General features: G+C 30.2%; 3 protein-coding genes across 3 annotated transcripts; 2 read left to right on the plus strand and 1 right to left on the minus strand.

The window, feature by feature from the left end:
* Positions 1 to 2,524: 2,524 nt before the first annotated feature.
* On the plus strand, positions 2,525 to 6,557 carry LOC113402922 (MAPK regulated corepressor interacting protein 2). The gene is made up of 5 exons (XM_026643282.2): positions 2,525 to 2,684; positions 2,772 to 2,856; positions 3,097 to 3,206; positions 3,523 to 3,579; positions 4,508 to 6,557. Exons 1-5 carry the CDS (start codon positions 2,633 to 2,635, stop codon positions 4,651 to 4,653), a joined length of 450 nt encoding a protein of 149 aa, XP_026499067.1. The 5' UTR covers positions 2,525 to 2,632; the 3' UTR covers positions 4,654 to 6,557.
* Positions 6,558 to 7,176: 619 nt separating this feature from the next.
* Positions 7,177 to 8,592, plus strand: LOC113403071 (uncharacterized). Its single transcript, XM_026643513.2, has 4 exons — positions 7,177 to 7,449; positions 7,530 to 7,608; positions 8,180 to 8,381; positions 8,477 to 8,592. The coding sequence occupies exons 1-4, from the start codon at positions 7,188 to 7,190 to the stop codon at positions 8,576 to 8,578; spliced, it is 645 nt and encodes a 214-aa protein (XP_026499298.2). The 5' UTR covers positions 7,177 to 7,187; the 3' UTR covers positions 8,579 to 8,592.
* A 476-nt stretch (positions 8,593 to 9,068) lies between these two features.
* On the minus strand, positions 9,069 to 12,118 carry LOC113402919 (uncharacterized). Its single transcript, XM_026643279.2, has 6 exons — positions 11,854 to 12,118; positions 10,507 to 11,484; positions 10,230 to 10,412; positions 9,969 to 10,146; positions 9,392 to 9,588; positions 9,069 to 9,201 (listed from the first exon to the last, which is right to left on the minus strand). The coding sequence occupies exons 1-5, from the start codon at positions 12,040 to 12,042 to the stop codon at positions 9,437 to 9,439; spliced, it is 1,680 nt and encodes a 559-aa protein (XP_026499064.2). The 5' UTR covers positions 12,043 to 12,118; the 3' UTR covers positions 9,069 to 9,201; positions 9,392 to 9,436.
* Positions 12,119 to 13,520: the final 1,402 nt, after the last annotated feature.

The following is a 13,520-nucleotide window of genomic DNA, read 5'->3' on the forward strand; positions in this document are numbered from 1 at the left end:
TATCCTGTACAGTCTATTGGCTAATTTTTGAGATTGGACACCGAGTCTGTAATCTCAAGAGTACATTATCATATCCATTTTTTTCGGTATAGTATAAAATATTTCGAGTTTTTTTATTCAAAATAATAAGTTAATTAATATATAAAATTCTTATGATATGATATTTTGAGCGCGACAGTATCTAAGATACTTTATAAATAAAGGGCTTATTTACTTATTTCAAATTGTGTTCCTATACACGTTACGATATAATGAAATGAAATTCGTTCGAAATCTAAATTAAAAAATATAAAAAGTCAATTACATTGTAATTTTATGGTGGCTTTGTCTTTCACAAGATGAAAGTTTCAAATTTAAAAAAAAATACAGTCTTATTCATATGCCATTCTCATACTGCATGCATCGCAAATAAGTAAAGATTGGACACACACGGACTTGCAGTTAAAACGGTTGTTAAGTGAAAGTAAAACAGCGAAAGTCTTGTACCTAACAGTATCGTTAGTAGAATGGCAAGCATTCAAATATACAATTTAAAATGTTAAATAAAAACTTTGGGATATTGTTTATCATGTACGAACTCTGAAAATAATGGATATGTTTATTGTATTTGAGAAATATATTGAATATGTAGTTCTGTTTCCTTAACATTTAAAAAACAGTGGGACCGAATATAGATGAACGCGCCTGATTATTAAATGATAGCAATTTTATCTATTATCACAGATTTTATAATTTAACGTAAGGAAAAAATTACAATTAAAAAAAGGAAATAGTTTTCAGAGTCTCGTTTCCTCTTCGTGTACGTAAATTATAGGTTACTTATCATCTGTGGTCTATATTTGTAGTGCGGGAGCATTTAAGAAAGGGATTTTCGATACCTTATTTATTAGATTACGAAAAAATTAACGCCCTTGAATCTTCTTCATTCCATCCAGTTTTAATTACCAAACGCTCCATCCCTTCATCCCTAAAGATGGCGCAGAGCAACTTTACCATTTGAAAATGAAAAGCCAACGAAGTCCTTCTTTGATCTTCAGTTATTTTGCAGAATGCTGTCCGAGGAAACTTAAGAAGACGCTTCCGATACAATATCGAGGCCAATGATGTATTAATAATTTCTAGCACTTACTGTGGTGTACTGAAATATTATTGTTCAATGGACCACCTCTGCTATCCACGGTGAAGTACACGTAAGAACATATACTTAATTACGCTTATATTTAATTCAGGAGTCGCTACTTCAAGCCTTTGAAAATATTTATATCTTATGCTTGATCTATTCATATTTTAAGAGATTTACGAATTATATTCTACCTAATGTAAATATAGGTACCATTTATTTATTTATGCAATTAATTATTAATGTAGTTCTTATATATTATAATTATGGCTATTTTTTATATCTACTAAGTATTAATAATATAATTAAATATTATGGCTCTTTTATTTTGTATTAAAATAACGTAAAAATTATTCATGTATCTGGAATCTGCAATTAGTAAAAGAAAGAAAAATAAGTAAGATGCCTTGAAGACTTCTTTCTGTGTGACACGTAACACCAACTTACAGTTTTTTCGTTCGTTCTGCCTCTGTTACTACAGAAGTAATTTAAAAAAACCCTATATTTGCCGCCACTCAAAACTGTCGTCTTAGGCAAAAGCCTATACAACTTACTCTTAAATCTGCTACTGCGACTATTACCTTATAAAACGGTGGTATCTTATAATAAATAATAAAAACATTTTTTACTTTTCTGTAAGTCTGTAGAAAAATTCTCTTAAGCAGCCCAGCGTTCTTTAAAAAGCAGCCCAGAATTTGATAATTTATATTGTTTTCACTTTTAGTCCTAAACCTATCCTTCCGGTGGTCTCGTATCGCCAATTGAATTATGAGAATAAATAAGTGAAATAGAGGGTGCGCTTGGGTTTGAGCAAGAGCAGAGAATAATTTCTCCAGCAGAGAGTACTAAAGAGCCCACTCAAATAACATATATTTCACTTAGATAATTGTTTTATTTACATGCGTATTCCGAGCCCTTAAATGGACCCTCAACATTTGACTTGCGTCTCAATATTTGGCTGGATGACTCTGTAAAATAAATCAGCATCATACAACAATCATACCTATTTAAAAAAACTTCTATGTTTCTAATTATGTCAAATTATTTGTTTGTCACATTTGCTGTTGAAACACTTGGACCTTGGAGTAGTAGTGTAAAAAGCTTCATTAAAAGTATAACACCTCGTCTTATTGCCTCCACTGGTGACAGGAGGGCTGGTTCGTTTTTTGCCCAGAGGGTTGGAATTGCGATTCAATGGGGAAATACTGATAGCATTTTTCCTACCATTCCACACGGGCAAGATTTATACAGTAACTATTTTTATTCATTATACATTTAAGGACTTAAGGTTAATAATTCTTATGTAAATAAATTTTATTATAATGTTTCTAATAGACTAAAAGTACTTATAAATGACAACACTGCATTGATGTCACATGTCAAGATATAACACTGCACTGCCAATAAATTATGTTTGTTACTACTGGCAACACTAAGTTGTACTTCAATTTGGTTTCAATACAGTACAGGCGTGAATTTTAGTTATATTTTAATCGTGTTTAAAAATTTAAAATGTATACAGTCTCTAAAGGACCCAGCAAGATTGTCGCGAAAACACGAAGAGGTAACCTGACAAAGTTTTATACATATAATTTAATTTGAACTAATGTAACCTGAAGTGGTCATAAGACTTGAATATTTTGATTTGCAGGTCTCACACAAAATTTAGAAAGATTAGACAGCCGTAAAGACTATAATAGAAAATCTTCAGATTCTGACAATGGAGAAATCATAAGGTAATTAAATTTATGGTCCATGATGCAACAAGGAACAAACTAATAAATTTCATCACTGATTTTACATAACCTCCGGCCGGAGGTCGATACCACTTAAAACCTCTTAAATATTACACAAAATGCACTTCAAACTTTATATGCAAATATATTACCTTAGTTCTATGTGAAATACCTCTTTATAATACTTATGATAATTATTTAACTTTTATTTAATATCATATTCTACCTCACATGTTTCAGCATGCCCAAACCAGTTTTTCATTCCAATGGCAAAAAAACTGTGCACCAAAGAATACAGCATCATGTGATTACCCCACAGCATGAAGAAATCATAAGATATATTAGTGAAAGTAAGTTGCACTATATTTTTAATATCATTATGCTTAGGTCCACTAATAGTATAAACTTAATGCTCTACTAGTAAATTAAATCCACATTGATATGCTATAATTTATGTTTTTTTTTTTAAATAAACCTATTTACAAATTTATTTATATTAAGTCTTAGAGATTGTATGATATTCAAATTGGTTTAAATCATTATAAAAACAATTCAAGGGTTATACCTAAATTGTAATAAATTTAAAGCTATTATTATACAGTATATAAAACAAACAAATACAGTATGTCAATCAAATAATTTATTAAAAACCTTTAATCTTTCTAGCTTGGACACAAACAGCAAATGGAGACAGTGAGCCAACCACACCAACAAGTACCATTGGTAAGTTATTGATAACTTAATTAACTCCTATTATTCGCTCATGAAGACATATGGACGGGCCTGCATATTCAATTTATTTATATTTAATCAAATAAACTTAACAAAACTAGTTATAATTATTTTCGATGTCTTCACTGTTGGAAGCAAAAGAAGAGAATCTTGTTCTTTCACTCTTGAAGGAATCTTATTAGCACAACCATCGCTCACTAATGCTAATGCATGCTGATAATCTTTTAAAATGGAAGAGTGTGCCTTTGTGAGTGAATAGATCTATATCTACACTTGCTTATATTATGTTTCTCCTTTTCTAAAATAGATTTTATGTTCATTTGAATGTACCTACTCATATACCTTCCAAGAGTGTCTACAGTTTGTTTCATATTCCTCCATCTAATTAGAATCTAGGACATCACGCTGTTTTATCAAGGGTCTGTTTGCATTATAATATGTTATCTAAAAACACTTTGAAATAGACATCAACTCTGTTCCATGTAAATTAAAAAATTGTCATACCAAATGAATCAGTTAACAATAATATTTTATTAGTTATTTGATTTTTGGGTTAAAGTTTGTATATACTATTTTAACTTTGATTTGTATGCCATGTTTTTATTGTTATAATATTAAGCTTAGTCTAACTTAATTATGCAAGCTGTGGTTTCTTGTAATTGAAAGAAGACACATTTTAATTATGCTTAAGAGCCATTTGCTACTCATGATTAGTGTAAAATCCTTAATTAAATAAAAATAAATTACAGTCCAAGCAAACTAAGTCAGATTGGTCTGTTACTCTGTTCTGGCATGAAAGATTGCAAACCACATAAGTGATATTATGTGTTAAAGCGGATTAGATTAATTAATATTATTATAAGGCTTTGTTAATTCGTACTATGTTTATATATTTAACAATATGTATTATAATTTGCAGGATCTGGCAGCTCCTCACCTACACCTCCCACAAATCTGTATTATCAAGATGATAACCCCAGCCCCGTGTTACATGACTTCAAGCCATTCGATCTTGAGACATGGTGGGGTAAAAGACTGTTCCAAAACATCACAAACTCTCTCTGAGCCTCGAAGGTCCGTAGAAATAAAATGGGAACATGAAATTTTTCGATAGCGTAAGTCACAATCAATTGCAGTTTACTAAATTTTATAAATGTTTACATAGTATTTAATGCAAACTATTTTTGTGATGCAATTTTTCATGCAGTATATGTCATCTTATCTTCTTGTCATATTAGTCTGGTTGAAATGATTCTGATAAATCTTACAGGGATTTACAGTTTTGAAATAAGGTGTCATAGTATAGATTGATGCCTATGATACATATGTATGTTTATACCTAGTTTCCGCTTTATTGTACCCACTCTAATCTGTAATCCATAAGTTTAGTAATCTACAGTTGATTGTGGATCTCAGTAGATAACACCTTATTTTATATCTTAAGAAAATCTTTCCAGAGCTCAATTATAGTTGCAACTGGCTTGCAATGTTGTTTGAACCAATATTCTTTAAGATTGTTTGTTATGTTAGATGGATGTTATTTTTTCCTTTATATGATGTTCAATTTTTACAAATTTCCAAATAGTATGAAATATATACCAAAGATTTTTTAAACATTTTAAAATGCTTGTTTTGCCAAATCTATTGAAATATTAAATATGTAAGTGCCATTATGAAATATTTCTCCCATTTCATGTAAAATGAAGATATGAATAACGGCAATCAAATTATATTATGATTTACTTAAATATTTATGTACTGCATTTGCAGAAAAGTACAGATAGAATTTAAAATTGTTATAAATGTTATTGTTAATGACGCTAACACTATTGAAAGTGCCTAAATAATACAATAAAACATAAACTACTCTGTGTAAACTATTAGAAAATTTCCTTGTAATATGTCTGTTATAACCCTATCAGCAATGAACATGCATTCCTGCACATTTAGAATACTTTAAATGCAAATGCAATTCATAATGTGAATAATTATTGATTGTTTCATATGAATGTACATAAATAATATAAGGCATTGTACAAGATATTTTGTTTAAATTTTTACAACTTGTTTTGTACAGATGCGCTAAAAAGTGTGAAATTATCTGTATGATTCAATCTTGATATAAAACTACAATTTTATTTTAATTCAATTTGCAATAAGTGCTATATATCAGTGTATATGTATATGAAGCAAGCTGATAACTTACATGTACTATTTATTACTTAATAGTAATAACTTTTACTACAGTAATTTATTTATTTTCATACTGAGCTTGTAAAATTTCTGCAATACATACATCTCATCACATTTTTTGTATAAAATATTTACCCTTGTTAAGAAATCAGTATGTTGATCATGCGTTTTAGCTTTATACGATAAATAAAATTGTTGATATGGTTGAAATGCCATGTAATGTCTTTTTAATTGTTATGTTTAGAGCTTCTAGTGCTTGAAGTGTGTGTCTTCCATTTTGATCGGATAATTTTATATGAATCTTTGGAATATTGGTTTTGTTCATTGTTTTTGTTTTTTTTTATCTTATGGATTTTTATATAAAAATGATCGATGATCGTTAAAAAATATATTTCCACTATATTAGTATGTTCGCTGATCGCTTTTATTTATGAGTAAGCCAAACACAAATTAGATGTTTATTTACTGTCAAATGTTTACCACAAATTGATTCGTTTCCTAATTACGATATGAAATAATAATACAGATCGAATTTAAGTATATAAATTATAGAGATTTTAGCAATATTCTAAAGAAAGAGCACGTGTAATTGTTCAAAATATTTTTCGTACGATAATGTTGAAAAATGAACAAAAGCACCGACGTAGGAGGAGATTTTATCCTTTTAGATTGAATATTTGAGTAGTGATATAGCTGGAGGTAGAATATTTTTAGACTGATTTAGTTAATTAAAGTTATGCTTTTTGTTGTAGTTGAATAAACCACCTGACAAAGTTTATGATGTTTTTTTTTAACTATATTTTTTATTTTCCATATGTTTTTATCGTGCTATCGTGCTGTCCACATGTCACTGTGACATTTGCCTTTCATTTAAATAACCAAATTACAGACCCCCTTTAAAACTATGTTCATAATTGTGTAAGAAAATTTAAAAAATATATGAATGTCAATGTCAAAATAGTCTTCCAGCCATTCCTGTCAATATATATGTATGATAATTGTAGACAAGCCACTGATGAATTAATCTATGTTCAAATAGAAGACTATAAATAAAATATTTTGACGACTGATCCTCAAACCCGAAGACTGAAGAGTATAAGAACTTCCTACGAAAGACTCAATTTGTATAAAGTGCAAATTAATATATTACGCAATACCTTATAAGTTGTCATTTGTAACCAAATGCAAGCAATTGACGTTCATAACAAGCTGTTTGCATCTGATAATTTCGAATATGTCGAAATCAATAAAACATCGGTAATATTATTGAAATATTTACATTTATTTAACTTTCTATAGTTTCTAAAAGAAATCATACAAAAATAAACAATATGAAAGTAAGAATTATACCTACTTTTTTTTACATTTTCAAACATAAAAAAATATTTTTACTTTTACTTGCCATTATGCCATTTATAATTATTTATACTTTAAGTGGTAGTTTATACGTAATATTGTTCCAGCAAAGTACACATGAACGAAAAACCTTTGTAAAAGGAATCAAAAATACTCTGACCTTATTGAACGGACTTGAAAATTCTTTCAAAAAATCAAATAAATACGAGGATAAATTATTAAAATGTAGAATGTCGCATAAACATTCTCATCATAATGATATCTGGAATACAGACGATTCTACTACAAAAGACTCCAAAAATTCAAACACAGGTACAGAAACAATACATTGAATTGTAAATAATTTCTATTATTTATCTAATATCAAGTCTGTCTTATCAAAATTTTTCTAGATTGTCTTAAATCATCCAGAAATATTTACAATGTAACGGAATCTTGGTCTACCATGAGCATGGTGTGTCTTCAATACCAGTAAGTAATTAAATTGAATGGAATGTCTACTGAGAAATTAACTTACCTATGACTTTCTGCTAAACTGAATAGGGTTTTTACAATATGTATAGTTCCTGTAGCGAGGCAGTTTTGTCCAGTGGGTTGAACACGTGGATCTTAGCTACTGATACTGATGAGTACCACTATCTTTTCATGGACAATTTGGGTTTATAATTCATTGTGTGATTGTGATTGAAAAATATCTTTGCGGTAAAGAAAAACATCATAAGGAAATCACCGTATGTCGAATGAAATTTCGCCACATGCATAAGATCCACTCTCACCTGAGCAATGTCGCGTGAATCGCTCCAAACCTTATTGAAAAAAGGGCAAACTCTTTGGACAGTTGTGGTAAATTTATAGGTACTTCATACTTATTGACCAAATTATAAAAGTTTAATTCCAAATACAAAGCTACTAAGTTAAATTGCATTAGAATTCGTATACCGTTCGTACTCTTGAATTAGAAGACTACTGTCAAAGCAAATAGACTTTCACATTCATATTATTGAGATTAATGTACAGTTAGTATTTATACCTTTATTATTAGGTATGAAGAATTAACTAAACGTTACAATACACTGTTACAAGCCTACAACGAAGGTTGTACTTCACTTAGCTCCCACGACAACGAAGTGTTAAACCTTCGGAAACGCATAAACGATGCTCACGAAGAAATTACTAATGCGAACAAAACAATTCTAACTGTTGGAAATAAGTACTTAACACTTAAACACAGAAAATTAATTCAGGTAAACGAATCGTAATTTATGAGAAGTCAAGACTTTTTATTTAAAGTGTAATTTTGCGGAAATCTTTTATTTTTATGTACTTTTAATGAATTTAGAAAGTCTGGTACGAAGGTAAGATACAGAGTCTGAAGAGAGCGATACGCACCATACTCTTGACGGCGGAGCGCGCGTGTCTCGAGTTAAATGAGCAACCGTGAGGCGGACGTTGTTTCAAGGTAATGTTAAAAATATATGAACCTGTGTTTTTACACTCGTGCACTATAGTGTTTTCTATTTACAGAGATCATACAGATATCTGTCAGGACCATATCATATCACATATCTTAGTAAGTATTAAAAGTAAGTGCAAAAAATCACCTTGATCGGTTGGTTGAAATTGGTTTAAATTATTTACAACATACTTACACTACATAAATATTGTATAAACACCTTGTAAAACTTTTAAACGAATCGCTTTATAAAGCGTTAACTAATGAACCCATACCCAAAACACTTAACGTATTTTTTTTTATTTATTAATTATAGCATTATTTGCACAAAGTATTAAATCAATTTCAGGTTAAAGAGCGTCTGTATCATGTTGGGAAGAAATAAGATTTTATCACCTACTTTTTAATACATAGTTATTAAAATGTAATTATTGGTTAACAATAATTAAAAAAGTAATATTTGCAAATAAAATAACAATTTCTTTTTTTAACTCTATGTATATTAAAAAAATATATACGTATATGTGTACATAAATCTTCGCTTAGACCAAATGGATGAAGATCGTGATTGTGCACTCCACTATCTTGAGCTGTTTTGATCTTCTCCATATCTTAAAAAAGTAAAAAGAAAAATTACAACGCGTAGAAAACTTTAAACGTTGAAGACTTTTATATTGACTCGTTCTTTATTATTTGTGGTTTTGAATAAATATTTCGTGAGTGGCTTGTAGTTAATCATTTTCGGTTGAAATTAATCTAATTACACAAATCCATTTAATGAAAATTACGTAACGAGCTCACCTTTTACTGAGAAGTCAAAATTAAGGCCATTTGAGTCTGCTGCGATTAACTAACATATTCTCTATGCAACCTTTTTATTTCTTTGACCATTCCATTCAAAATTGTAGCCAGTTCATCTGAACTAGACACTAACGCTGAATCAGCCATCGCTCCAAATCTGAGCACTCCGTTATAACACAGAGCGGTTATACCTAAACCTGAAAATAGGGAAAGATATTTTTTTACAGTACTTCAAGGGCTTACAATCTTGCAATCTTACATGCAAGATCCATTCATATAAATTAAAGATGGATATGTAAAATTCCTCTTGTTCCGTTAGGTCTTACAAACGCATGTTGGAATGAATGTTAACTTTCTGAAGGTCTTATTTTCTACAAATCAAGTTCCTTGGATATACAGTTATTGGAATGATCTTAATTCAATTCATCCGACGGATTACATATAATTTTGCTTAGTGATAATTAAATTGTTTTGTAATGTTGGAAACCATTTTTTGCACATATATATGAATCTTTCGAAGTATATAGTGTATATAAATGTATTATTAATGAAGTATATAATTATGATATATACAAACCTGTATTTCCCTTATTTGGAATGAAAAATACCAAAGACTTCATCACTCCACCACAAATGCTTAAGACTTTGGGTCCAGGCATGTTACTAAATACCATTGTGGCTTGGTTGCTGTTAAATATATGAAAAAGTATTTCTTTCGGAAAAATACTACAAATCTTCAGAAAATAGAAATTTGTCTGCAAATAAAAATTACACAGTCATATACTATTTTGCAAATAATGCACTTTGTTTCGTTCAAAATATTTTAAGGCTTTCTTACAAGAGGATCAGCACTCTCTCGCAATCCATTACAACTTCTTCTTACATCACCAATATCAGATCCAATGGGCAAATCCAATATACTAACAGTAAAATTATTTTCCAATTTTAAAACGCCTGTTTTCTTTTGTTGAAACCTAACGGGTAGTATTACTGCAACCGTATTAGGCGCTGGATCAATTTCCTATAATAAATGAAATAAAATTAGATTTCGATTATCTTGTAAATTAAGAAAGATTTTTTTCTCAGCGAAACAGACGTTTAAATTAAGGATTTACCTTTATAAAATAATCTCGTAAGCCGCAAGACAGAGATGTTGCTAAAATATCGGAAAAATTCAGATCTTCAGGATGTTTCTTTATGTCTTTTACTAAGTCAAATAAATTTTCGTCCGAGTCAGTCCACTTAAAAAGCTTTTTGCCAATTAACGTCGGGCCATGTAAGGAAGTTCTATCTGGCACCCTCAAAATCCCATTTACTAAGCATCCTGGCATTTTACACAGTTTCATTATCATTTCCATCAAATCAGAGGGAGTTTTTTTGCTGTTACTTTTGTAAGCATCTGGCATACAAAATACGTTAGATTCGTTTTCTCTATCTGCTAATGATTCACACAAAAATTCTATCAAAGCCACGCCATCACCAACAGCATGATGTATTCTAAATATAACACCATATTCGTCGTTTTTGTTATCACTTTTTAATTTTTGATTTGTTATTAATATTTGAAATAGTCCCTCGTCATTAAAAGGTAAAGGTTGGTAGGCTATTTCGGTCATTATTTCTTCTAAGTCTGATACATTGAGCTCGGTGCTATTCGAAACATCGACGATGCGCACATATTGATTGATATCTATGTAGCAACATTTTCTCCAGTAGTAAAATCCGAACTCCTCGTTTCTTCTATAAAATATTTTCTCCGCATCTGAGTTTTGTATTACATTCTGTAATTTTTCTCTGATGTGGTCGACTAAATCTTGAGATGATTTGGATTCGATTACGCCGAGCACGTTTATGATACTCTTAGTTGCGTCATCTTCTAAACTCCAAAATACGTCAAAACTATTAAGAAATCCCGCAAAATGTTTGTCTTTTCTCTTAATTATTACAGAACAAATTAATTTATAAAAAGAAGCCAGTAGTAACAGCGATAAAACGAACGGCATAACTAATATTAAAGTAATTAAAATAAATAATTTTTGAAGCCAAACTCGATCTTCCATTTTAATTTTCACTTTCTTTTTGAACACTTTATACTGAAACAAAAATATATACTTGTATTATAATCACCACTAAGTTACTTGTCTTTTTTAAGCATTTATTCACCATGTACGTTAACGTTATTATTACAACTCGCCTCCTCCGGCATAGACCCTATTATTAGGTACGTAGCCTCTGGTATACTGTCAAATTTAATTGATAGTAACTAAAATATCACTTAGAACGCGATTCATTCACTACTAATTAAATAGTAAACTAAATAATAATAATTATTTATAAACTAAATTATTTCTAATAACTAACTAACTAAAAACTAATTAACATATGACTTCCATCGTTCTTTTTGTCTAGCCAAGGTTATCCAATTTTCTCCTGCTACCTCAATCAGTAAACTAAATACTAACCTCAAAGTGAAAAAGATAATCGATAAGAACAGCCACCAATACGCCACTGATAGCGCCGAAACCGGCAACTTTAGTTACAAATGCACCCTCTATACTCGTCCTAGTGTGTGACGAGAGCACCAGATCTTCAGAAAGACCATAGCTCATAGCAGGCATTGTATGATTCAAAAATTCACTTAAATATTTCATTGCTCAAAATATTTTTTTAAATTTACAAATTAAACGTTGTCTCTAATAAGAGCTCTAACATCCAACTGAAGTCTCAGCTCTATATTGCAGCAAAAAGAAAAAGGAAACCTTAGAAATATTTGAGACGGATATACATAATCTAATTACTCAAAACGGTAACGTTTATATAACCTCTTGTATAATAATTCGCTAAAATGGCATAATATTAGACCTAAATAGTTTTCATCATCATTATATTTTTTATCTTGTTATTTTATTAATGGTAGATACATTATATTGATTTAATTAATATTTACATTTATTCTATAATCTTTTTTCGTATTGTGTCTTACGTTTTTATCAATATCTAGGCCATGATCGAATGATTCCAAAGTCTAGTAGGGATCACCCTTGTAGCGATAAGACCGCTTTATGTACATTTCATTAATTTTATTTTAATTATAACTGTATTCTTATTTTTTTTAGTGTACAATAAAGTATTGTCAACTTGGCAGGCCGTGCAACGAAGCCCTACCGCAGGGCTTCGGGCAAGCCCGTATGAGTAGATATAACCCATTCGTCATAATATTTTCTACCGGCTTAAAGAGTGAGGGAGCCAGTTTAATTGCAGGCACAATGGACATAGCATCTTAACTCCCAACATTGTTGGCACATTGACAATATAAAGAATGGTAAATATTTCTTACAGCGCCAATGTATATGAGCGGTGCTGGTAGCGCTATGGAGCGGCTTACCTCGTTCGCATAGCTCTATCATAAAAAATGCATATTACGTATATACGCGCTCAAAATATGCGGCTGTTGCACTTAACTTTGCGTTTTTATCTGTAGGATATAAGATACGTAGATAAGATCTGTAGTATAGGTAGGTATTAAAATAACATAAAATAAATTGCTTAAAATGTTTATTAACGACATCAAATTTAATTTTAAAATCAAACAACAAATGTATAATTTAGGGATTAGTACAATAAAATAACTTATTTAGACTTTCTCTTTGGAATTAAATAATTATTAATTAATCTATTACTATAAAGACCACCATAAATAATTGGTGTGTTTATTGTAATATTTTGAGTATGTTATATTCGAGTATAACGACTTCATAATAATAAAATTACATGGCGATGACTCCCATGCCCAACCACACAGGTTTAATACCAAGAAGAGTACAATAACAGCCTGTAATGTCCCATAGCTGGGCAAATGCTTCTCCGTTTATGGACAAAGTTTCACCTCTGAGATGAATTATGAATTACATTACATACATTTGAAAACTAAGTCGTGGTTGCCTGCCTATGTTTAGACCCACAATCTTCAAGCCCACCTCGCTCTTATGAGCGCGTCTGTCTGACAAGCCATAATAAACTTATATAATTATGTATATTATAATGAATTTTATATTGAGTCAATATAATTTAAAAATTATCTTCGATCAAGTAGGTTTCGGAATGTTTAGACTGTATCTGCAAGAATTGG

This window comes from Vanessa tameamea, chromosome 16 (genome assembly GCF_037043105.1).
Source record: "Vanessa tameamea isolate UH-Manoa-2023 chromosome 16, ilVanTame1 primary haplotype, whole genome shotgun sequence".
Lineage (NCBI taxonomy): Eukaryota > Metazoa > Arthropoda > Insecta > Lepidoptera > Nymphalidae > Vanessa > Vanessa tameamea.

Bases quoted from the DNA above. Each gene is read 5' to 3' on its own strand.
- LOC113402922 (XM_026643282.2), top strand. From the start codon at position 2,633: ATGTATACAGTCTCTAAAGGACCCAGCAAGATTGTCGCGAAAACACGA. The intron at 2,685-2,771 runs GTAACCTGACAA...TTTGATTTGCAG, and splicing joins TGTCGCGAAAACACGAAGAG to GTCTCACACAAAATTTAGAA. The intron at 2,857-3,096 runs GTAATTAAATTT...CACATGTTTCAG, and splicing joins GACAATGGAGAAATCATAAG to CATGCCCAAACCAGTTTTTC.
- LOC113403071 (XM_026643513.2), top strand. From the start codon at position 7,188: ATGCCATTTATAATTATTTATACTTTAAGTGGTAGTTTATACGTAATA. The intron at 7,450-7,529 runs GTACAGAAACAA...AAATTTTTCTAG, and splicing joins CTCCAAAAATTCAAACACAG to ATTGTCTTAAATCATCCAGA. The intron at 7,609-8,179 runs GTAAGTAATTAA...CTTTATTATTAG, and splicing joins ATGGTGTGTCTTCAATACCA to GTATGAAGAATTAACTAAAC.
- LOC113402919 (XM_026643279.2), bottom strand. From the start codon at position 12,042: ATGAAATATTTAAGTGAATTTTTGAATCATACAATGCCTGCTATGAGC. The intron at 11,485-11,853 runs GTTAGTATTTAG...TTTTTGTTTCAG, and splicing joins ATTATCTTTTTCACTTTGAG to TATAAAGTGTTCAAAAAGAA. The intron at 10,147-10,229 runs GTAAGAAAGCCT...TTTTATTTGCAG, and splicing joins GAGAGAGTGCTGATCCTCTT to ACAAATTTCTATTTTCTGAA.